The sequence below is a fragment of the Staurois parvus genome, unplaced genomic scaffold, assembly GCF_062004578.1.
Source record: "Staurois parvus isolate SC_StPar_1 unplaced genomic scaffold, SC_StPar_1.0 ptg000761l, whole genome shotgun sequence".
Classification (NCBI taxonomy): domain Eukaryota; kingdom Metazoa; phylum Chordata; class Amphibia; order Anura; family Ranidae; genus Staurois; species Staurois parvus.
In genome coordinates, this window is record NW_028318557.1 from 344,933 (window position 1) to 370,676 (window position 25,744).

At 41.8% G+C, this 25,744-nt stretch overlaps 1 protein-coding gene across 1 annotated transcript in view; it reads right to left on the reverse strand.

The window, feature by feature from the left end:
• Positions 1-1,885: 1,885 nt before the first annotated feature.
• Positions 1,886-25,744, reverse strand: part of KPNA3 (karyopherin subunit alpha 3) — a 78,145-nt gene continuing 54,286 nt past the window's right edge. The window contains exons 10-17 of the mRNA XM_089654382.1: positions 24,318-24,362; positions 23,616-23,747; positions 18,400-18,528; positions 16,218-16,322; positions 15,982-16,053; positions 10,617-10,779; positions 7,682-7,776; positions 1,886-5,552 (exon numbers count right to left, since the gene is read on the reverse strand). Of these exons, the coding sequence (XP_089510508.1) occupies positions 5,454-5,552; positions 7,682-7,776; positions 10,617-10,779; positions 15,982-16,053; positions 16,218-16,322; positions 18,400-18,528; positions 23,616-23,747; positions 24,318-24,362 (840 nt within the window). The 3' untranslated portion in view covers positions 1,886-5,453. The remainder of the gene's footprint in view (positions 5,553-7,681; positions 7,777-10,616; positions 10,780-15,981; positions 16,054-16,217; positions 16,323-18,399; positions 18,529-23,615; positions 23,748-24,317; positions 24,363-25,744) is intronic.

The window sequence follows — 25,744 nt, forward strand, 5'->3', positions numbered from 1 at the left end:
TCTTATTTTCTTTCTCTGGTTTTTCTTTTTTTCGACCCCTATTGAGATCAGGATTTCCCTGATATACACCTTTTGTGCTTCCCAGACTGTAGCAACAGATACATCTTCAGTCTCATTAAGTATAAAATATTGCTCTATTTCAAGAAAGGGAGGGAGAAGAAGAGGAGAGAGAAGGGGGGGGGGAGAAACACCTTTCTCACCTTCCTCTCCCTCTCCCCCAACTTCATCAACCTTTATATGTTATTTATGACACTTCAAAATAAAAAAAAAAACAAAGAAAAAGAGAGAAAGCCCCACTGCTACTGATGGCCATTCAATCATGTTCTCACATCTTTGCCTAGCTCTCCCCTCTCCTTAACCCCTTCAGACGACTCTGGAATATCTATTGTCTGTAAATCAAGTTTTTCACAGAAGGCCTTTAGATCTTCTGGGAATCTCAGTCGTTCCGATCAAGCATGCTGGGAAACCCAATTATAATAATGGTTTCAAAGATCTTCTGGCCAATGTCTCAGGCGCTATGTCAGCAAAAATTGTAAGCTCACTTCTCCCAGCTTTACTGTTTAAATTGCCAGTAACTTCTTCCAGACATTTATCTTCATAATGATGGAAGCGAACGATAACATCTCTGGGGGCGGCGTGGTCAACTCCTGGGGACCGCTTAATCCTATGTACTCTATTTTCAATTGTTCTGTCACAAATCTACCCATTAATGGGTTAAATATTTTCCTCATTTCCTCCTGTAGATCTTCTCCCAACGTTACTTCTTGCAAGCCCCAGATCCTCAAGTTGTTCCTTCTGTCTCTATTCTCTTGATCTTCTAATTTATATGCTATCTTCCTTTGTTGTCTTCGCATTTCCTCCACATGCTTCTCTAACTTAAGTCACTTGCGCGTGTTTCTCGAGTTTCCCTTCCGTTTCTTCCACTCAAGATAGCACTTGTCCCAGGTCATTGTGTAGTATGGCAATTTTGTTTTTTATGGAATGCTATAGTTGAGAAAATCTCCGCTATCTCCATTTTTGTGGGTATTTGTGAATTTATTCTTGTTCTTCAATATCTCTGGGATCTTTTTTGCTCTCCATATTTAAAGATTCTTCAATCTGGTTCAAATTCGGTACTCCTAATGACAGTCTGCTTTGTTCTCCAATGTTATTTCTCATCTCAAGGCTTCCCCTTGTTCCCTGCTGTCTCTGGGCTTTTCTCCTGCCGGGGAAGATATTTTCTGATTATCCTTGATTGGGGAGTTTTTAATGACCCCTTTTGTAGATATACTTTTCATGATGTTAAATAGTTTTCCCTATCAAAACTCTCCTCATTTCAACTTGAATCTCTTTACAAGTATACTTCTCTGTATCAGGTATCTCAGATCATGTCTTATGATAGATTTAGCTTCTCCTTCCTTTAATCCCACCAGGTGACCCCTCTCTTTTTTTGCATCCACCTCCCTTAATTAATTTTGGTAATTTAAAAATTAGGTAAAGTTAAGGTATAGCTTAATTGCAGTAGAGCAAAGTCCAGTCACTAGGCTGGCTGTACAGTCTGGCACTATTCAGCGGATGTACAGGAATATAAATCCTTTAGCAAATAGAATAGCTCAAATATAGGTACTGCAATGGTATTAAACCTTTGTGCCTCAAGTTCCGTTTTCAATGTTTGCATTGTTGCACATTGGTATGACTGAAGAGTCATGGGGACCTCAAGTATAGTGTATTTTTAGATTTGGTTATCTGAAATGACACAGGGGTAATGTAATGATTTTGATATGAACAATTTGCCTTAAGCTTCAAATGCCATGATGAAAACACACCGAACAGGCATTATAGTTTGCTAAATGTAGTCAAACATTCCCAGGAAAAAAACACAAATCAAACACCTTAAACAAAGTAATAGTATATAGTATTTGATAGCAGCTTTTTATTGGTTACAAAACCTAAGCCCATATACAAAATTAGGAACACATTTTGATGCCTCTTTTGAAAGAACATTTTAGTCTATTTAAACAGTTAAAAAAAAGAAAGAAAAAAATGCATTTCAAACACTGTTCTGAAAACAAAAAAAGTGCAGCAAAAGTCTTTGTTTTTGTAACTATCAGATGATGCAATCCTACCAAAACTTAATAAGGTCACAGAGGAGAGCTAATCCAAAAACACCAGATTAGGGCTTTAAAGAACAGTTACCTACACAGACTAGCAGAAGCCATTTTGTGAAGTAAACTAATAATCACAAGCCTGTAGCCTAGCAATCCACTAGGCTGTACAGTCCTAAAAAGGTGCTCTGCAAGAGAAGAGCTCTTTAACCCACATCATCTTCCTCTGCTCCATTCCAGTGCTCCAGCCTCAATCAGTCTCTTCGACATTCGACACATCCAGTAGGGTCAGAAACCTGTGGCCCCTGTCTCATACCATGGTTGCATCCTTCGGCCCAAACGTGGCAGCATTACACAGAAGTGACGTAGGGGTCGTAGAATGGAACCATGGTGCTTGGAGGAGGGCTCAGGCATCTGACAATCCCAAAAGTGTTGAATACTGAGAGGCTGAAATGCAGTGGAGGTAGAAGATATGGACAACCATAGAGGTGGCTATAGGAGATCATCTTTTTGCAGGGAACCTTCTTTTAGGACTTAGATTTGTTACCCTGTGAGGGTAGCACGATTAACTCAAAAAGAACAAAAATGGCTGCTTCTGTCTGCAGTAGGTGACTGGGCCTCTAAAGTAGTGAGGTATAGTGAGTTAGAAGCTTTAATACAAATGAAAATGGTTTCTGAGATGTGAGGGAATTCTCTTCCAAAAACCTTTCCCCGGAGAGCTTCGGACCAGTGCAGCTTCTTTGTAACAAAATTTGAGAAAATTTAGGGAAAACTACCAATTTTTTGGGAAAAACAAATGTGAAATCATAAAAAAGTGACCGTATCAAGTTCTGCTATCAACTGTCTACGCTACGTAAAAACACCACAGAGTTTAGCCTATTATTGTGTGGATGGGATGCAGTTATGATATGAAGCCAGCTCTAAAACTCTCGGGATGGGGAAAGAAAAAAAGGCACAATGAATTTCAACTCATTTTTTTCTTTTTATGTGCACAAGAGAGTTGAAAAATGTTCTGAGCCACCTTAAAGAGAAATTTAATCTAAAATTTATAAAACCTATAAATAATCAGAGGCCAGACTGCTATATTAAAACAGATTCTCTAGCAAGTAAAAATCTTGCAGTTTAAACATACGCTTGTATCCTCCTGGGGATACAAGACAAACCCCACCCCCCTCTTTAAAGTGGCTCCACCTTGGCAGAGATATATATTATATATATTGTAATGAATGCACACCCACTGTGTTGTTCATAGGTGAAAGCAATTAAAGGCCATATCACCAAAGAACAAACGTCAGTATTATTTAAATCCTAGTACGTTGCACATACCAGCTGTCTATATCCCAGAGCTTCCTCAGTGACCTTTAAGTCTTCAACTTAATGAATTGGCTAAGTTAACAGTTCTCTAGTGACAGGAACTAACAATTATGAATTCTATGGACAGCAACCATCAAACTCATCCAGGTAAAGATAGACAAGATATGAATGGCTCCAAAAAAAGAGCCTAGGCCAAAAAGCTCAGTGGGGAAGAACTTATGGTTACAGTCTCCATAAAATATAAGCAGCTGACAAGTGTTGTAACGCACCAGCATTTACCAAACACTGAAATTTCCATTTGGATAGAACAAGCCTTTAAAAGAAAATTGGATCCACAAATTTTGGATGGCATCTCTTTCATTATCACAGTAAACACGACCCAAGTCTGCTAACTAAAAGTGTTTCAATTTAACTATCCCTTCACATCAACTTATTGGGAATCTGTTAACACAATAAAATGTGTACCAGTATCCCTGTTGTAAAATGTTCCTAGTCACTCAGGCAATTGAGCTCCCACCACAAAAAAAAAAAGAAAAAAAAGAAAAATGTATATAAAAAGGAAAAAAATGCACATTGGGAACTGGGGCTTCTGAAAGCAACAAAGCTAATCAAATATAAACACCATATTGTCTTATCAGGGTCTGATTACCACCACTTGGACAGACCTGGTAAAACAAATTTAAATGAAAATATAGCTTCTTCAGCTTGTCAGAAAACATGGGGTTACTGAAAATAGCACTGTACAGCCAAATGAAGAATGCTAGCACCCCACGCTAAGAGCATTACTGCCTAATGGCTAGAGATGCGATGCTGCCCCCTTTTGTACAGGTATATGCATTAATGAGCCCTATTTTATGATTTGTAGCAAACCTGCTTTTAGCAGAATAAAGCTTTCAGGGAGCTTGTAGAACAGTTGCATCCAAGGTTGTGGCTTGCCAACTGTTAGACAACTAGTCAGGTTCCCACTAGCCTGTAGAGTACACAGCGCCTAGTGCGACTTCAACTTCCTGTTATGTTGCCAACCATGTACTAGAAAGCACTTATTACAAAGTAGATATTAAGACTAAATTACAGTAAACAAGAAAAGCTCCACAGTCTGACCTCAAGTCAAAAATCGCCATTATTCACCTAACTTAACATACCATCTCTAATGAGAAGCAAGGTTTCTCCCTCTACCTCCCCCACAGTATTTCAGGAGATCTTGTTGGAGAAAATCTTCCCTTGACTTTTAGGGATGGTTGCTTTCATCTTGAGATCAGGAGTTCAAGGGCAACTTCTAAGGAGAAAATAATTCCATGCACAGCTTTTGGTTACTTCAATAACAGCAGGAGAAACACAAGTTGAAGTCGTCAAATAGGGCATGATGTTCAATAAAAATAAAAAGGAGCTTTGCTTTTAAATCCATTCCATATTCCAATCATGACTTGGGAAGCAAGCTTGGGAAATACTAAAGAGACTTAAATGTTTTCTCTTACATTTTTTGTTTCCAATAATTCACCCAAGATAATCTTTTTTTTATTCAGTTTCAAACAAAATCTTTTGGCTTGCATGATTATTTTTTTTTTCCAATAAATTTATAGTTCCTCAAAATATGAAAATGTCTATGGAGAAGATGGAGGCTCAGAGGAGACTGTACCCTTTGCAGAGTCTTCCACAATGTATGCATTATAGCAAAGTCTTGATATACAGTGCACCAGGTTCAAGAAAAGCTACTTTTCCACAGGAAGCGGGTATGCCATCACTATGAAATCATCTTAACAACAGAAAAAGAAAGGTTGGATGTTGTGGCAGTCAGCACACAGTGCCAAATGGAAAAGGTAAAAAAATACAGCTGGGACTGTTAGGGTTTCAAAGAAAACCGAGCTCATGCATATGCAATTACAGTCCTTGTGAATGTGACGTTTGGCAACTGCAAGTGACAGATACATGGTTTTGCTTTAGAAGCATCAAAATGAAGAGGCGTGTGTATCTTGAAGCTTTTAAGGTTTCTTCAATTGGTGGACATCTGGTGGTACTACTTGTCGTGGGATAGAGAAAAGCTGCACTGCAACACACTTAGAAGTTAAAGTCTTTAGTCTGAAGGTTGGCCGACGGCTCAAAGTTGTAGGTACCTCCCTGGGTGGCTTCAGGAATGAGGCTTTGATCTTCATCAATCTGTGAAGGTGAAAAGAAAAACCATTAAACAACTTTGCACAATCTAGACTACTATTGACTATAGACACGTACGTCCTGGTTCACACTGGACAGACTTTGAAATTATGTGACTTCAAGTGAAATCACACTATTTTAAAGATGGATGGCAGTGCAACTTCATAGACATCCGAGACTTCATGCACAGATGTCTATGCAAGTCGCACCCCAAATCAGCAAAAGTAGTGCAGGAACTTCTTTTCTAAATGTTTCCATTGCTGATCATTGCATGCAATATGTTATGCGATTTGAGCGGTCAGATCTCATGACAATTTGCATCAGTGTGAACCAGGGTAAAGGCATTTGATAAATAAAGATAAGATCCCCAGTAGGTCTAAAACTTCCAAGAGAAAGGCACAGGCATATATGACTAACATACCCACAGGTTTTTAGTTGTGCCAAGAAAAAAAAACCCTTGTGCCTCTGATGACAACATACAAGATAATATAATACAGTCTAGACAGAATTCTTTTACCATCCCCTCAGACCTAAAGACCAAAGAAGGTATCCACAGTTAAAATCTGCTCAAAATAAATTAAAGGAACCACGTTTTAATCAAAGTATAGCATCAAGTCAATTAACCTCCTGGGATATTGATCTAGTCAGTTAACAGAGGGGGTTGTTAATCAGTTTCACCTGCTTTGGTGTTAATGGAATTAACAACATGTGCACTACATGGGCAACCATGAGGCAACCCCCAAAAACAGGAATGGCTTTACAGGTGGAGGCCACTGACATTTTTTTCCCTGCTCATCTTTTCTGTTTTTTACAAGTATTGCATTTGGCTAGGGTCAGTGTCACTGCTGGTAGCATGAGGCGACACCTGAACCCTACAGAGGTTGCACAGGCAGTCCAACTCCTTCAGTATGGCACATCCATACATGCCATTGCAAGGTTTGCTGTGTCTGCCAGCACAGTCTGAAGAGCATGGAGGAGATACCACGAGATGGGCAGTTATTCTAGGAGAGCTGGACAGGGCCGTAGAAGGTCCTTAACCCATCAGCAGGACCGGTATCCTTTGTGCAAGGAGAACAGGATCAGCACTGCCAGAGCTCTACAAAATGACCTTCTGAAGAGGGCTGTGCACAGGAGATGCCCTCGTAATCTGCCAGATTTGGAATGTTTTTGCAAGGAAGAGTGGGCAAATATTGCCAAGTCAAGATGTGTCATGCTGATAGACTCATACCCAAAAAGACTGAGTGCTGGAATAAAAATCAAAAGGTGCTTCGATCAAGTATTAGTTTAAGGGTGTGCACACTTATGTAACCGTATTATTTTAGATTTTTATTTCTACTTCCCTCCACCTAAAAGATTTCAGTTTGTTGTTCAACTGAGTTGTACAGTTTATAGGTCACATTAAAAGGTGGAAACAGTTCTGAAATTATTTATCTTTGTCTCATTTTCTTACATCAAAGAAACCTGACATTTTAAACAGGGGTGTGTAGACTTTTTATATCCACTGTATCTATGTAAAAAAAAAACGGACCATAACATTAGTTTAGCAGAAAGTTTAACTCCCACATACAGAAAGGGTTCTTATTGTGAAGGCTATAAATAAGTTGTCCAAAACAAAAAAGTACAAATATTTTTAATAGAAACTGTAAAAGGTTGATCCATGGAGCTTGCCCTCTGCCTCTGGACAGAACCATTCTCTAGTTCACTTAAAATGGATTTTGGGTAGTCTCCCTGTTGGAAAAAGGTGATCACTTCCTGTCTGGACACAAAGTGAGAGGCAACTTCACAAAATGGACAGACTGAACGAAAAAAAAAAACTAAAAAAAAAAAACACCCTGATTGTTAATCATTTCCCTGGATTATCCAAAAAAAAAAAAAAACCCGTTTTAGTAGGAGTTTTCAACACATGCACTGCTTTTCAAAGGATAGATATAAAATTAAATTGGGAAAAATTTAAAAAAAAAGACAAAAAAGTGATTAAAAACATGCCTGTGAAATTTTAAAACTTGAAACATCAACAGGCAAAACTGCTAAAAATTCAAGCAGAAACACACTTTACACATGTGTAAACAGCAGATAAGAGATCACAAGGCGCATAAAAAGGAACAAATGAGGGAATTTTTTTTGCTTAAACTTACATCATCGCCAGAAAAATACTGATCTATGATTTCAAACGCTAGTTTGTAAATTTCTTCATTCTCATGCTGCTGCAGTGCTTCTATCTTTTCCAAACCTAAAGGAAATAGAGAGCCACATAAAACACAAAACCTATAAGGGTTATCCATAAGAGAAATCTTACACATAGGACACCTGCATCTGATGCCACTGTAGAAAGGTAGGCTTTTCTTAAACCTGGTGCACTCATCTCTTCCCACTGGGCAGTATTATTTGTTTTATGTACATTTACTGTGGATTTGGAAATTGAAACATACGTACATTTATGCATAACCATACACACATTTGAAAACCTAGTCTGGATATAAAGTGACTTGTGAGACTACCTATACAAAGGCTGTGAAACCTGAGAAAAACAAGGAGTGCTTTTCTAACCTGCCTTAAAAAGATTAAAGAAAGCCAAAAATTGGCTTTTTGATTTACCTGTAAAATCATTTTCTTGGAGTACATGACAAGACACAGAGGACATCCTATTTATGGGTTATGCTGCAATTCATTCATGTACTGCACAAATGGGATACTGCGGCTCCTCATCAAACCCAAACCTGGGCCAATGCTTTGGTAAACACCCTGGAGTTCGTGGACAGGCTTAAAGGCAATGCCACAAATAATGGCTATCCTCCACTGCGATTTGCAGGAAATGCTGGTGAAGTCGGAAAATCAGAATGTGTAGGTAGGCATCCTTGATATAAAATGACGTCAGGAAGTTCCTTGATGAAGCAAAGCAATCACCGTTTGGGCAGATTCCATCCTGAACATGAGGCCCTTGAAGCAGTTTTAAACCCAAAAGCAAACACATTATATTGCAGCTTACCAATTCATAGATGTAATGGCTGTATTAGTTTTCTTAGGCTCAATTTTCATTTGGTGATCTGGCCAGTAAGTCTGTTTTTCCAAAGAACAAGCTCTTTCAGTTAGAGGGCTGAGACAAACCACTTACCACTGACAAGGGTGCTTACAATGATCCGCTTTTAGTTATTGAAAACCTTTATCCCAAAAGGAAAAAAGTATTTGCTGTAACTGCTTATAATATGTTAGCTGGAGTTTGGCTTAAATTTGTTAGTGTATTTAAATTTGCTAGTACATTTAACACTCCCCTTCCGCCAGGAATGACAATGCGGCTGTCCAAAAAGTGCCCCTCTATGCTCATTCATCCAGGATGGGGGCACTGTAATACAAAAAGTGTGTTACTGGCCAGATCACCAAGGGAAAACAGAGGGGAAAAAAGCCTAAAAAAGTTCATTAATGCAGCCACCACATATGATGTAACAATATATTACATTTTCAGTTTTGTGTTTTATACTGCTTTAAGGTCCAGAACAGACCGGATTCCTCTATTGGCTTGGGAACCATGAACAGGTTGGAAGAGTACCCATGAAACCTCACCTACTCTGGTATGAGTATGTTGATCCCTTGGGATAGCAGCCTTTCCAGAGCCATACTTTTTTTTTTTGTGGATCCGAAATTATCCTTGAGTGCATAAAGCATGGAGAGGGAAAGCGACGAAACTCCAGCTTGTATCCTCTGGACACCAGATTGCAGACCAAGTGGTCTGTGACTTCCTGGGCCCAGGTGGTAGCGAAGGCCAATAGACATTCCCACACCAGCGAGAGTGTGGGTGCTATTCAACGTGAGGAAAATTTGCCTCTAGAACCAAGAGTTGATCTAGATGTTACTGCAGAACAGAGACATAGGCCTTTGCTTAGAACCCAACCCTGTTGCTTAAAGGATACGTTCACCTTATAAAAAAATGAATGCACTTTTTTTGCATGTACAAAAATGTACGTTTATTGTTTTCCTTGGGAGCCTGTAAAGCATTGTACCCACGATCAGCAGATTGTGGGGGGTGCAATGTCAGGCTCTTGCAGACTGTATGAAAAGTAAGGGCAGACAGTGCAGTGACAGGCAGGCACTGAAGTCCAGAAAGCTCAATGAAATATGAGAGCACTCACCACCGCCCTTGCAGTTCGCTGAGAACTACAAGATATCAACTGCAATGGCACAGAACTCTGAATGAATGGTGTGGGTGGGAGTCCCACACAGCCGTGCGGTTTTTAAAAATGACAGCAGGTGCGGGGAAAAGGTCCCCCACCTGCTGTTGCAAGGAGAGGTCAAATGGGGGGGTTAAATTGGTGGATGTTCAACATGAATACGGGTGTAACATGTTGAGAAAGGAGAACTTATCCTTTAAGGAACTTTTCCTGGATTCTGAAGACATCAATGGTTTCTGATCTGTCACCTTCAGGGGTACAAGTGTGCTTTTAACCAGTGTCACCTTTTGGATGAAGGCATCTAAGGATGGTCCAAACAAGAGTTCGCCCTCAAAAGGCAGCTTCCAAATTTGCTTCTTGTAGACAAGTTCTACCGACCAACACTTGAGCCATAGGATCCCTCTCATTTGGACAGACACTGTGCCCACCTTTGAATACTGCTGTAAGGAATTTTCCAAGGTATCCATCAAGAAACTCAAGGCTTTTGGAAAATTTTCTAGGAACTGCTAGATAGCAGGATCATCAGTGTGATTCCCGGGATTAGAGCATACGCTTTATCCAGGCTTTAAGGGCTTGGCCAAACTCCCAACTCCATCCTATCCTTGGCATATGCACACACCTGCCCATGATACTCCCCATCACCTAACACTAGCTAAAAACTGAAGCTTAGCTGAGATTGGAGTTTTGGTTGTGCAGGGCTTTCTACTTTTTGGGGCCAGTGTTAATTCACCTGATGGAAGCAGCATAACCGAAGCAATCATGAATATGAAGTCCGCTGTGTCCTGTGATACAGGATTAAGAAATACAGTTCTTTTAGGCAATTTCCACTTTACATTTACCAATGCTATGAACAGACATTAAATAAGCTGTAATTTCATCTAAGAGATATAAAGAAACAGGGCCTCACCTCCACACTCCTCTATGATCTCAGCAATCGTGCTGGCCTCTTCCCCAGCCATAATCAAAATGTTTTTCAAGCCATCCAAAACCACCTGTACAACTTGTGAGTCTTTCACAGATAATAAATTGCAAAATGGTGGGATAACGTTCTGTTGTACAAGGTACTCCACCTAAAAAAAATAAATAATGAAACAAATACTATACAAGCATGTTTTTTGAGTGGCTAGTTTCAAGAATGACAGCATATAAAAGGGTGGCCAGATTTAGCAGCTCTCATCTTTTCTGATATCCATAACAGGGGAACCCTTCATGAGGAGGATAAAAGAAATCCAAACTGTACATATCCAAATTATTTAGCATATCCAGATTGATTTACTTTTTTCAGGACAATTAGGGTTTTCACTTTTTGGTACATGGTAATTGCCTGTTTTTTTTTTTTGTTTTTTTTTAATCAAAGGGGAAAACTGATACATAATAGTAAAAAATAATCCTTGCTATTACCGTAACCTATCACCAAAGAAGAACCCACAACAGTCTCCTACTCCTGACAATCGCAGTGATACCACATATGATACTACAAAAATAATATTGCACACTTTATTTCTAACCAAGAACCCAAATATACTGACCCTTACCTTTTTTTTCAAATACACGTTTTCATGGACATTTTTCACCTCCATTAGAAGATTATTATTATTATAATACAGGATTTATATAGCGCCAACAGTTTGCGCAGCGCTTTAAAATATAAGGGAGACAGTACAATTACAATACATTTCAGTACAGAAGGAATAGGAGGGCCCTGCTTGTGGAACTTACAATCTAAAGGAAGGGGGAGGTGATACAAAAGGTGATAGCTGCGGGGGAGGATCTGGTGGAGGTGATTCAAGTGCAGTTCGTAGGTGGAGGTGGGGTAGGCTTCCCTGAATAAGTGAGTTTTCAAAGACCGCCTAAAGGCAGACAGGGTGGGGGCTGACCGGACATGCTGTGGTAGGGAGTTCCAGAGGATGGGAGAGGCTCTGGAGAAGTCCTGGAGGAGAGCGTGGGAGGAGGTGATGAGGGAGCTAGAGAGGAAGATATCATGGGAGGAGCGGAGTGGGCGATTTGGGGGGGGTATCTGTGGATGAGGTTGGTGATGTAGCTAGGGGCAGTGTTGTGGATGGCTTTGTAAGCTGTGGTTAGTATTTTGAATTTTATACACTGGGTTAGTGGAAGCCAGTGGAGGGATTGGCAGAGAGGGGCAGCAGTCGCTGATTGGTTGGTAAGGTGTATGAGTCTAGCAGCAGCGTTTATAATAGACTGAAGGGGGGATAGCCTGTGTAACGGTAGACCAGTGAGGAGGGAGTTGCAGTAATCGAGACGGGATATAACCAAGGCGTGGATGAGTTGTTTTCTGGTGTCATTGGTCAGGAAGGGGCGGATTTTGGAAATGTTCCGGAGGTTGAGGAGGCAGGTTTTAGCCAGTGATTGGATGTGGGGCCCAAAGGAGAGGTCAGAGTCTAGGATTTCACCTAGCATGAGGGGAAGGACCAATGGTTGTACTGTTGATCTTAATGGTAAAGTCGTGAGTGGGGGATCGGGGAGGAGGAAATATTACAAGCTCAGTTTTTGAAAGACTGAGTTTAAGGTAGTGATGTGACATCCATGCTGATAAAGATAGAGTATCATCTTCTCCATTCAAAAGGAGATTAAGGAGAAAATAAATTTTAAAAAAACAGGTCACGGCTACACAGTTACTGATCACTTTGATAGCCGATCAGGTGATCACTTTGATAGCCGATCAGGTGATCAGAATCTGGGCTTTTCTGCTCCCAATTGTTCGTACAAGACTCGGGGCTCTCAATAAAAGTCCTGTACCTGTGCTGGGAGCACGTTCCCAGCAAAAACACATGTATGTATGTATGTATGTATGTATGGCCCTCCACCTCCCTCACCCACACAACACCCTCCCGCCTCCACGTCCTGCCGCAACCCCCGCAACTTAGTATCTGTCCCCCTGCTCCCTAAAATCTCCCCCCCTTTCTCATGTGCACTCCTGAATGCCCGATCGGTGTGCAACAAGCTTAGCGCCATCCACGACCTCTGTTTCCCGCTCCCTCAACCTCCTAGTGATTACGGAAACCTGGATCCAGCCCACTGACTCTACCTCCCCTGCTACACTCTCCTACGGAGGTCTCGTCTGGACCCACTCACCCAGGCCCAACGGTCGTAAAGGTGGTGGGGATGGTCTGCTCCTGTCACCGCAGAGCACCTTCCGAGTAATCCCAAACCCCCCCCTCTCTATCCTTCTCCCTCTTTGAGGCCCACTGCATCCGACTATTCTCCCCAACCCCCCTGAAGATTGCTGATATACCGGCCTCCTGGATCCATATCCCGCTTCCTGGATGACTTTTCCTCCTGGCTACCGTTCTTCCACTCCTCTGAGCTACCCAACATCATCCTTGGGGATTTCAACATCCCTGTCAACCTCGACAACCCGACCACATCCCATCTCCTCCACTTAACCTCCTCCTTTGCACTTGCTCAGTGCATACAATCCACCACCCACTCCGACGGTAATATCCTTGATCTTGTCTTCTCCAACCGCTGCGCTCCCCACAACCTCACTAACACCCCCTTCCCTCTCTCTGACTACAACCTGATTGCCTTCTCTATCTCCTCATCCTCCAAGCCTACCCGCTCCAAATGTCACAGTACTACCAGCCGTAACCTCCGCAACCTTAACCCTGCCCCCCTCCACTATGCAGCTGATCAACTCCACGACAGCATCCTCCCCCTATCCTGCCCCGACTTGGCTATGACTGCCTACAACAATGCGCTGTCAACAGCCCTTGACTCACTAGCGCCTTTAACCACATGCAACATCAGACCCCGACCACTCCAGCCCTGGCAGACTGATCACACCAAAACCCTCAAACGACGCAGTCATGCCCTGGAGCGACTATGGCGCAAAACCAAATCCCAACAAGTCTTCACCCACTACAAATCTGCCTTCCACACCTACACCTCCTCCCCCCACGCAGCCAAACAAGCGTACTTCCTGACCCTCATCAAGGCCCTCTCCTCCAATCCTCGCCGACTCTTCTCCACCTTCAACTCTCTACTCTCTCCACCCCCACCCAGCTCCTCACTCACCGCCCTTGAGATTGCCAATCACTTCAAAAACAAGATTGACACAATTCGCAAGGACATCGACGCAACTCACACGCCCTCTCAACCCGTCCCTCTCACACAGCTACCCCCTCATCCCCCCTCACTCGACATAACCCGCAGGGACTTCGTCACTGCTCAAACTCCCTCCAACCACGTTCCCCCTCACTCAGCTACCCCCTCATCACCCCTCTCCCACGGCCCCACCACTGCTCTGACCTCCACTTCCACCCCACCCTACATTCCTCATACTGAAGCCCCCCCAACACTCCACATCTTTGACCTTACTACCATCGAGGAAGTCTCCAAGAACCTCTCTGATGCCCGCCCCACCACCTGCCCCCTCGACCCTATCCCCTCACAACTACGACCTCCCACCCCCTCCATCCTACGCTCCCTCACCCACATCTTTAATCTCTCCCTCTCCTCCGGCACTTTCCCCTCCCCTCTGAAATATGCACACATCACCCCCATACTTAAAAAGCCCTCCCTGGACCCCAATGACCCGAACAACCTCAGACCCATCTCCCTGCTCCCATTTACATCCAAACTCCTCGAGCGCCTAGTCTACACCCGCCTAAGCTCTCACCTCAACAACAACCTCCTCGATCCCCTACAGTCCGGCTTCCGTCCCCTACACTCCACCGAAACTGCCCTACTTAAACTCTCCAACGACCTGCTAACCGCCAAAGCTAATGGCCACTATTCAGTGCTCCTACTCCTTGACCTCTCTGCGGCCTTCGACACAGTCGACCACCCCCTCCTCCTCAAAAAACTACACTCCCTTGGCCTCAGAGATTCTTCTCTCTCCTGGCTCTCATCCTACCTGTCACAACGCTCTTTCAGCGTTACCTATAATGCTACCACCTCCCCCTCACTCCCCCTCTCTGTTGGGGTCCCTCAAGGCTCAGTCCTTGGGCCCCTTCTCTTCTCCATCTACACCTCCTCCCTTGGCCAACTCATACACTCTCACGGCTTCAACTACCACCTCTATGCTGACGACACACAAATCTATCTCTCAACCCCCCCCACCTCACCACCTCAGTCTCCGCCCGAATCACACACCTACTGAGCGACATATCAGACTGGATGTCGCTCCACTTCCTTAAACTGAACCTCTCCAAGACCGAGTTTCTTGTCTTCCCCCCAGCCCGGACACCCCCCCCCCATTGACTTCTCCATCACATCCAACAACGCCTCCATCAAACCCGCCCCGCAGGCCAGAGTACTTGGTGTCATTCTGGACTCCAACCTATCCTTCCAGCCCCAAGTCCAATCTTTAACAAGCTCGTGCAGACTCAATCCCACAACATCGCCAAAATACGCACGTTCCTAACCCCAGAAACCACTAAACAGCTCATCCACTCCCTCATCATATCACGACTCTACTACTGCAACTCCCTCCTTACTGGCCTGCCTCGCCGCTGGCTATCCTCAGTCGATCCTGAATACGCCGGCCAGACTCATTCACCTTTCCAACCGCTCCATTTCTGCCACCCCCCTCTGCCATTCCCTCCACTGGCTTCCAATTGCGCAACGGATCAAATCAAAATCCTAACACACTGACGTACAAAGCTGTCCACCATACTGCCCCGACATACATCACTGACCTAATATCAAAGTACCACCCAACACGCACTCACCGCTCCTCACAAGACCTACTTCTCTCTAGTTCCCTGGTCTCCTCCTCCCATGCCTGCCTCCAGGACTTCTCCAGGGTGTCACCCATCCTCTGGAACTCCCTGCCCCAACCCATCAGATTATCACCTACTCTCCTCTCCTTTAGGCGCACCCTGAAGACCCACCTCTTCAGGGAAGCCTACCCCACCCCCTGCTAACTTGCCAACCTCCTCCACTCTTCCTACCGCCCTATCCCCCTCAGCTATCTTCTCCTGTGCCACCATCCCCTCCCTCCTAGATTGTAAGCTCGAAAGAGCAGGGCCCTCTCGATCCCCTCATGTTTTGCATTGTATTGTTATTGTTCTGTCACATGTTCTGTCCCCCTTTGTAATGTACAGCGCTGAGCGAACTATTGGCACTTTATAAATACTGTATAATAATAATAATAATAACGTTAGCTGATGGTGGTACCTTTCCACCACAGAGCGCATCTTGATCACTAACTTACCAGAGGATTAACTGGAATTTTACAAAAGGCAAAACCTTTTGAGTGGGCAAAATAATTTTCCTTTTATATGAAGAAAAGTATTCCTTTATCTCACCTGGTCTTTTCGGCCACTTATTGTTAAGTTGCTGATTGCCCAGGCAGCTTCTTTTTGAGTTCCAAAGTCACCCTGAAAAAACAAAAAGAAAAAAAAAAAAAAAGTGAATGGGCAAATTATTCTGTGTCATCAGAATAGACACACCACTAAAGTGCATAAGCTACAATTTTATACAGCATTGCTATTTATGTCTGAACAGTGCACTAACGCTTCAAATTCAGAGAGCACAAACTCACCTTAGCCAGCTGATGTATGATCATGGGGATTAGTCCAGCATCAATAACTGCTTGAACCTGTTGCTGATTGCCCGCTGTGATATTGGACAGGAACCAAACTGCTTCCTAAAAATATCAAAGTATTGCACAGTAAGATCAAAGTATTGAGCAACAGCAAAGAAGAGCTTTAGCCTACGCTACCTCACGCACAGCTTAGTGACTATTCTTGGTGTTCCACGGTGCCAGGATAAATTGACTCCTATACACATATGCGGGAGTTGCATCATGTCATGCTGACCTTTCAAGATGCCCAAAAATCCCCAAAAGACCGGGAGAAGATGTCTGTACTAATAAGGGAGGTTGTAGCACAGGAGGGAAGGCAAGTATAGGACTTTGAGCTCTGCTTGAAGAGGTTTATCAATGACAGCACTGCCAATGTTCTAAAAATTTATTAACATTGAAAACCACCATTTACTAACATGTCAGGGTCGCATCAGAGCTTGCTTCTAAGAATCAGCTATGACAAAATAGTTTTGGAGGCACAAATGAAATTTATATAATTTTTTCCCACACAAATAGAGCTCTCTTTTGGTGGTATTTGATCACCATTGGGTTTTTTTATTTTTTGTGCTACAACTAAAAAACAATTAAAATTTAAAAAAAAAAAAAAAAAAAAAATTTAAAACCTCCAATAAAAATTAAAAATCAAAATTTCTTCAAAAATATTGGCCAAAATGTATACTGCTACATAAAAAAATCTCAATAAGCACATTGGTTTGCATGAAAGTTATAGCTTCTACAATCTATAGTATATAAACTGGAATTTTTATTTTTATACTAGTAATGGTGGCAATCAGCGACTTATAGCGGGACTGTGATAGTATGGTGGGCAATTTGATATTAACTTAAACTTTTGACACTTTGTGGGAACCAGTGACACTAATACAGTGCTCAGTACTAAAAAAATACACTGTCCCTGTACTAATGTCACTGGCTGGGAAGGGGTTCAACATTATGGCGATCAAAAGGATAAATGTGTGCCTAACCAGTGTTTGTGTGTGTACCGTGTGCTGCTTTCACTAAGGGATGTGCCGGTTTTTATTCTCTGCTTTGCAGGGAAACAAAAACCGGAACATCCCCACTAACAGGACAGAGCTCTGTATTGTTTACCGTCTTCCTCCTTGCCAATCAGCGGGTGCCAGTCATTCATTGGCCGGGTACCTGCTAATCGGCTTGTACTATGACTAATCACAGCACAGGCAGTGTGTCGGTGGCGCGTGCACCCTACCCAGAAGTTCCGGATCTCATAATAGATGCATGTTCCAGCACAAGAGAAGCTCTGCTGCTGTACTCCTACGGGAGGTAAGCAGGTAAAAGTGAAACCAAACAGACACAATTACTTACCTTGGTTCCCACAGTCAGAAGGCCGGTAGGTTCCTCCCTGGCATTTTCTCCCCGGGTTCTACTGAATGCTGGTCTTTAGTCATTCTTATTTGGCAGTGCAGAATGTTGTCACTTCTATGCATGCAAAGAAGTGCAGTCATCCCGGTACACTGACAGAATGTAAACTGAGCTGTGTATGTACAGCTCAGTATATTTTGTAGATGACTGAGAAAAGGTAGGTAAGTGTACTAAGACATTGCATGTCTCTTCTGCAATAAAAGGTCTGCCAGTTCACAATTTAGCAATTTTAAATTTAGTTCAGTTTTAAAGACAGATTGGCCTAGGATCTAAAGGGACAAATATCAACAAAAGACTTACAAGGGTAGTTACTGCAAGGTGTCTGTATCCAATGAAAATAACAGTACTGAAATGCAAAGCAATCTGATTGGTAGAGGTGGAATAGAGAAGCTGATAACATCACAATCTCAGCCAATCAGACAAATACCTGATATTTGAAGAAAAAAAGCGAAAAACAAAATCTCCCCTAGGATGCAGACAAGCGACTGTTTAGTAAAGGCAGAAAGATTCTTCTGCACCCACCAAAATAGGATGCAACTTACTATATGTTCATAAGCTTTACACGGCCATATGGGAGGTGGAATCTAGATAATTCGTTTGTGCTAAGCTGGCCAAAAGGTAATATTGAAACTACTAATTTCTGGAGTTCTCCTTTCACAATTATGACCTTTTTGACCACTTGGATTTCTAGTTTTTTTTTTTTTGTTTCAACCAACTCTTAGACACATTAAAATTAGACTACCTTATTGATTTTTTCTTTAGGATGCGTCAGTAGATTTTGAAAATGTGCAAGGACATCACAGTTCAACACCACTTGAGTCTGTTCATCGGTGCCTGTCACTATATTACCCACGGCTCTTAACGCTGCTGTCTGAAGGAAAAACCAATATAAAAGAAAAATCGTAATTAATAACAAAATCATAACAAATACAACAGATCTAATTATAGGAGAAAAAAGCTTAACAGATAAAAACCACTAGAGGCTGCTCAATGTTGGATATAGAAAGGGCTCCTTTCACTGCCCTGGTCTACACACACTTCAAAGTGACAAAAAGCATACCAACACCATTTAATTCTTTGAAAGCACAGACCTTCTCAAATTAGAAATAAATATAGTTCTCAAAGGTTTTCACCCATGGCACTGTTATGCTAAGCCGATAATAGTAATAAATAGTTGACAGATATTCAAATCCTTCTCTGCTCTATCCATAACCAAATGTAATATATTTGATAACCTCTAATGCAGTCTCCGCTCCATTTTCCCTGAGGAACCATTCATGTTATTTTCAGGCCTCAGGAAATCCCTGATAAAATTCCTCAGGGGTCAGTGGGAAGAACACCCTCCTAAGGCATGTTTAATGCAAGCTCAACACAGGGAAACCAAAAACAATTGTGCCCAATTTACACAACACAGGTGCATTAGCATGTGTTGCATAAAAAAGCTGCATGTCTGCATTTTAACACAGCACTATAATACTACTTAACACACTGCACTGAGCTGCTGCTGCACAATGCACACCAGTGTGGACATTACATGGAGCTAGTGCGAAAGGGCTCTTACAGCAGTGGTCAGAATGCCACCTTTACAGGTAAAGGGATCAAAGGCTTTCATGAAGATGGCTCTGTCCCATGCTGCTGTAGCCAGAACAATGCAGGTATTAACAGATGGAAGTTAAATCAATCACAGCTCATGGAACCCGCAGTAACCTCTAGAGGAATCATGGTTGATGAATGAACTAATGGGTACAAAGGGTACCTATTACAAGAATTTGTGTGCAGGTGTTTATTTGTAATGTGCACCACACAAGCATCAACATTTTTTTGTGTTTTTTTTTAGCATTTGACATCTTATCGTGGTTCCAAGGGACAGATAACCGTATGCAAAGGTCCATATTACACAACTTGGTCCAAATTGGTGATCAGATGGCCATAAGGCAGTGGTTCTCAACCTTCCTAATGCCGTGACCCTTTAATACAGTTCATCATGTTGTGGTGACCCCCAACCATAAAATTATTTCCGTTGCTACTTCATAACTGTAATTTTGCTACTATTATGAATCGTAATGTAAATATCTGATATGCAGCATGTATTTTCATTGTTACAAATTGAACATAATTAAAGCATAGCGATTAATCACAAAAACAATATGTAATTATATATTGTGAAATATTTATTTCTAATTACAAATAAATGAAATTTTGTCTTGAAGCATGGTGTAGCATGGGTAACAGTCTTAATATAACCGTAAACTACATTGCTACATTTTGCGACAGTATGCGTAAAAAGCCAACGTCAGTACGAAGTTTGAGATTGCTTCTTGCTCACCAGATCAGAAATTCTCAAGGCAGTCTTTGCAAGAGCACAACGGAGATCATCTTCCACAACAAGTCTACTTCTGGAGCGGTGTCTCGGTTCCTAAGACCATAGGAAATGTGTTTTCCGATACTCTTAGGCGACCCCTGTGAAAGGGTCCTTCGACCCCCAAAGGGGCCGCGACCCACAGGTTTAGAACCGCTGCCATAAGGTCACGTTATCACTGTCAGTGGCATGACTTGTAGCTCCTCACTTAAGTGACCATCAGCATGTGTTTGCAAGGATAAGCCAAGACTTTTAATCGAAGTCAGCTGAAGTTGGTCCATTAAATTAAAATATTTGGAAAGGATGTGCCCTAACCACTTGCCCTCCTGAGGATTTACCCCCCTTCCTGACCAGGCCATTATTTGTGTTACGGTGCTGTGTTACTTTAACTGGAAACTGCACGGTCATGCAACGCTGCACCCAAATTAAATTTATGTCCTTTTTTTTTCCCCCCACAAATTGAGCTTTCGGTGGTATTTGATCACCTGTGCATTTATTTTTTGTGCCATTAAAAAAAAAAAAAAAAAAAACACAAAAATGATATTTTGGACTTTTTGCGATAAAAAAAAAAAAAAAATCAAATTTCAGCATAAATTTAGGCCAACATGTATTCTGCTACATGTCTTTGCTAAAAAAAAAAAAAAAATCTCAATATGTGTAAATTAATTGATTTACATAAAAGTTATAGCGTTTACAAAATGGTGGTATGGCTACTGGGATTTTTTCTACTAGTAATGGCGGCGACCAGTGACTTTTAACGGGACTGCGGCGAACATTCTGACACTGGGGGGGAACTAACTTGGTGTCACTGACATTCCCAGTGACACCAATACAGTGAGCAGTGCCAAAAAAAAAAAATCACTGACACTGTACTAATGACACTGGGCAGGAAGGGGATAACATGAGGGGCGATCAAAGGATTAACTATATGCAGGAAGTGTTGTACTGGGGGGGGAGGTGCTTCACTGTAAGCACGCTGCGCACAGCCATTCCCAGCAGTCAGGGAAGACCACTATTTGTAAACAAAACAGTCTTCCTCCCCGTTGGAGATGCTCGGTAATCACCGGGCGGATAATTACCGGTCCAGGCCCGGTGATTGACAGCTGCGGCCACGAACGGCGGAGCGGGTAAGGCGTGTGTGCCCCCTACCCAGAAATGCAAAATCACGTGTATACACACGTGATTTTGTGCACCCGTACTGCCCTGTAGCAGTATTTCTGCTATAGGGCGGTTTGGAAGCGGTTAATAAACTAAAACACAATTCTATATTAATTGCAGAGTTCGACCTGACATTTTGTATTATTGGTGGTTGTAAATTTAAATCCATTCAGAACCAGGGCCATTTAACATATCTATACAGAATGAGGTCAAATTATTTTGAGTGAATATCTTACAAAACACAATTTTGGTGAATACTAAAAATTCAACATTAACAATTGATCCAAATGGTAAAAACATTTCCTGGCTATTTACACCAACCTCAAAGTAATTCCTTATCGGTGTTTTTATAGTTTTAGATCACTGCACACTTTTCCCTTAAGGCTCCACTCACATTACGGAGTTTCAAATCGCGGGCAGGATCGCAGAGATTCTGCCTGCAATTTGAAAATGTGGTGTGACAATGTGAAAATGCGCGATCGTGTTTGGCGGTGCCATTCATTTCAATTGCACTTGAAAAACGTGGGGAGTTTTTGCCACGATCATGGCGTGTTTGTTCGTGCAACAAACACGCCTTCTGCGTGGAAAAGCATGTCGCGATCGCAGCAAAAACACCCAGCGTTTTCAGGTGCCACTGAAATAAATGGCACCGCTAAACACGATTGCGAGTTTCACATTGTAACGACACATTTTCAAATTACATGCAGAATCACGGTGAATCCACCTGCGATTTGAAACGCCCTAATGTGAGTGGAGCCTAAGGAATAACGATCAACTCACTTAACTTACGTACTTAAAATTGAAGCCAAAAATGAATGTCGAGATTTTTGTGTATGGGCCTGGGTAGGGATTTTGGTTTGCTGCACTGAATAAGCCTGCCATTTCCAAAAATTTTCAGGTGTCACTAGAAAGTGGTATCGGAGTCTGGGTTAACAGTGCACTTTGACTAAGCAGTGCTTACACTTCATTAGGTGAGCAACACTCAGTTCAATAGAGAATGCTCACAGAGAAAGGAGGACTTGTGATGTTACCAGACCAGGGAGATTCAAGGAGGGCGGGGGGTGTAGCATGAAAATTGGAGTTCAGCTTTAACCACTTGTCCTCCAGAGGATTTACCCCCCTTCCTGACCAGGCCATTTTTTGCGTTATGGAGCTGCGTTATTTTAACTGACAACTGTGCAGTCATGCAACGCTGCACCCAAATGAAATGTATGTCTTTTTTTTCCCCAATGAATAGAGCTTTCTTTCAGTGGTATTTGATCGCCTCTGCATTTTTTATTTTTTGCACTATAAAAAAAAAAAAACCCAACAATTTTGAGGAAAAGAAAAAAAAAAAAAAAAAAATATTTTGCAATTTGTTGCTATTAAACAAGGCCAGTAAAAAAAAATTAAAAAAATCAAATTTCGTCATAAATTTAGGCCGAAATGTATTCTGCTACTTCTCTTTGCTAAAAAAAAAAATCCCAATATGTGTAAATTAATTGGTTTAGGTGAAAGTTATAGCGTTTGCAAATGGCGTCTTATAGCAGGACTGCGGCGGGCATTCTGACACTGTGGGGAACTGACTTGGTGTCACTGACATCCCCAGTGACACCAATACAGTGATCAGTGCTAATAAAAAGCACTGACACTGTACTAATGGCACTGGGCAGGAAGGAGTTAACATGTGGGCGATCAAAGGGTAAACAGTGTGCTGTTTTACTAGGGGCTGTGTGTGTGCTTCACTGTAAGCAGTGAATGGCGGCGCAGGTGGGGCGCACGCCCCTACTGGAAATGCAAAATCATGTATATATACACATGATTTTGCTCACCCTTGCCGCCCTGTAGCAGTACTTCTGCTATAGGGCGAACAGGAAGCTGTTAAGCGCTGACTGAAACGAGGAGAACGAGGATGCAAAAAGCAAGGAAATCCTATACTTATTCTGTGTCTGTGCAAACCATCAATGGGTGCATTTCTTCTTTTGATGCATTAATGTATATTATAAAGCGTACTGATGATAAATGGCAGCACATGGAAATGGATTAATGCACACTAAAATGTGCATGTAAAAAAAGTATACCCAAACACTGACTATTTAAAGCTGACCACCCAGAAATGCCAGAATCTTAACCTTGCCAAATCAATTAGCAAACCTTGACCTCTTCTGCTTCTTGGTGTATGGGCTTTAACACTGAGCGGCCACATTTATGCATCTATACTGTGCTGAGAGCGCACTCCTAGCGCAGTAACTGAAGTGTCAAGAAAAGCTCCCGATGCATACATGCAACTTTCGATCATGTGACATGTTACAGTCATTCACAGCGGTCACATGATCAGAATGCCCCATCTCTGCCTCCCAGCATTTCAATACACTTTAAGGGCATGGGAGTTGGAGGCAGGAAGGGGGTTAATCAAAATTACAACCCTTCCTGCTTAAAAAGGGAATTAAAAGCCGCTTTACCTGAACTTTTACTTCCTGGTGACTCAGAAGCGGTACTAAAAATGGCACAACTCCAGAATCTATCACCATCTGTATTTGTTCATTACCACCATCAGTTAAATAGGACAATGCCCATACTGTATCCACTAGAATCTAAAAGGGAAAAAAAAACAGAAAGGGACATTATAAACCTGTGCTTTACAAGCAAAAAAAAAACAAAAAAAACAAAAAAACATAAAACTCAGGTACTTTATGATTAGAACATTCTTTTATTGTATGGGATTGAAAATGACATATTACTCTCACCTACAATATTGTCAGTTCCAATTCTGATCAAATACATCAACAGGATACAGACCTTTTTAAATTTGGTTAGTGGTATATCTTTTAGCACAATTTAAAATAGAAGCTTTTGTATTCAAGGTCAGTCGCATCAACCAGTAATTGGCTAAGACCGCAAATGGATGGACTTCACTGACTCTTACTAGAAAGCAGCAAATGACAGATCGTAGACAAGAAAATTCAAAGTGGTTTTGAGCATCTCTGGAAGGGAGATGTACTTGCGCCTCATTTCCATGACAGAAAATAAAAAATAAAATATGACCTCAACTATTCTGCTCTGGTAATTCCGCCACACTCTTTGTTGCACAGAGATATCATGCATTCATCTACTACACATTAACACGTCACATTATCAAACTGAAAAAATATTAACATACTTACATTAATGTCTGTATGGTATATTAGGACACATAAAGCAGGCAAAATCTAGAAAGAGAAAAAAACATTTAGAATTTTAAAGGGCATGGTAGTGAAAAGAGGCATTCTTAATATGAATCAACTTAAAATCATTTTGGACAAACTGGTTTATTTGTTCTCAAAAGCGGAAGCTATATATAATAAAATATTTACAAAAATGTGAGGGGTGTACTCACTTCTGTGAGATATTGTATATCTTACAAAGGCCCTCTATCCAGGTTGGACAGGTGGGGCTCTGCTCTCTAACACCATGGCCCAAACTAGGCCTTCGTGTTAACCGAAAAGCTGCCACTGATGTGTCATTCAGCAGCATGAATCTGCAGCACAGAAGTAGATCAGAAGGCACTATATGGTCATCAGTCAGTAACATTCTACACAATACCAGCAATGAAGTATATAATGCCTACTATAAAAGCAGACAAGTTTCACAAAGAGGATCATTCATAAAAAAAACCAAATGGCTTAAAATGCAAGCAAAGAACTCAATGTATACAGTCTATGAGCACCCATTTAATGAAATAAGCCCCAATAATGTGAGACTTAGATTTGCTGCTTTACAGAAACACCAAAGGGAAGGTGGAATATTTTAGAAAGTGTCTCAAAAACAAATGCGCTTTTTCACCCTGCAGACAATCAAAATCAAGCTTTCCTTTCAGTCAATCTTGTCGGCAATAGATTTACTGCTTAGATACAGACCTGTTTTAAAGGCAGCTTGAAAAGCATCTGTCACAGCGATCAGCAATGCCCAAAGATATCCATTCCCTGCCACCTAATCTATGCCCGCAGCTCCCTGTTTTCTCCTCCGCTCTCCGTTGACAAGAGCCCCTTTAGGACTGACAAGTTACTAAACTCTTTACAAGCTCTGCATGCAAGTACATTTTAGAAGTGATGCTTCCATAAAGCAGTAAATATAGAACAGATTAGTCATGATTTTCCCTTGATCTCAAAAGAGTGAGCAGTAAATCCTCTCAGCATGGAATCCGTAACAGCAAAACTATTTCAACAACACTCATTCAGATAACTGTTAAAACAACTGCAGCTTGTCAATTTCAAGATACATTAACAACCTTAAAGAGGAACTTCACCTCCCCAATGAAAATTAAGTTTCTTTCCCTGCTACTCTATGTTGCACATCTAGATCCAGTGTTGTCCTCTATCGCACCACTCTCCTACTACAGGCCCTGTGTTGCCAAACTGTGATCCACACACCTCAGAATTTAGGGAAGTTCAATAGTCAAGCAAAAAAAAAAAAACCATAAGCAGAATGATAACTCAACAGTGGTAGCCTCTGTTTTTATCCCTCAGTGTGTCACCAACTGGAAAAAACAATGTAGAGCAGAAAAGTTAAAGAGTCAGAAGTCCTTATCTACATACCTGTTCTAAGTTTATAA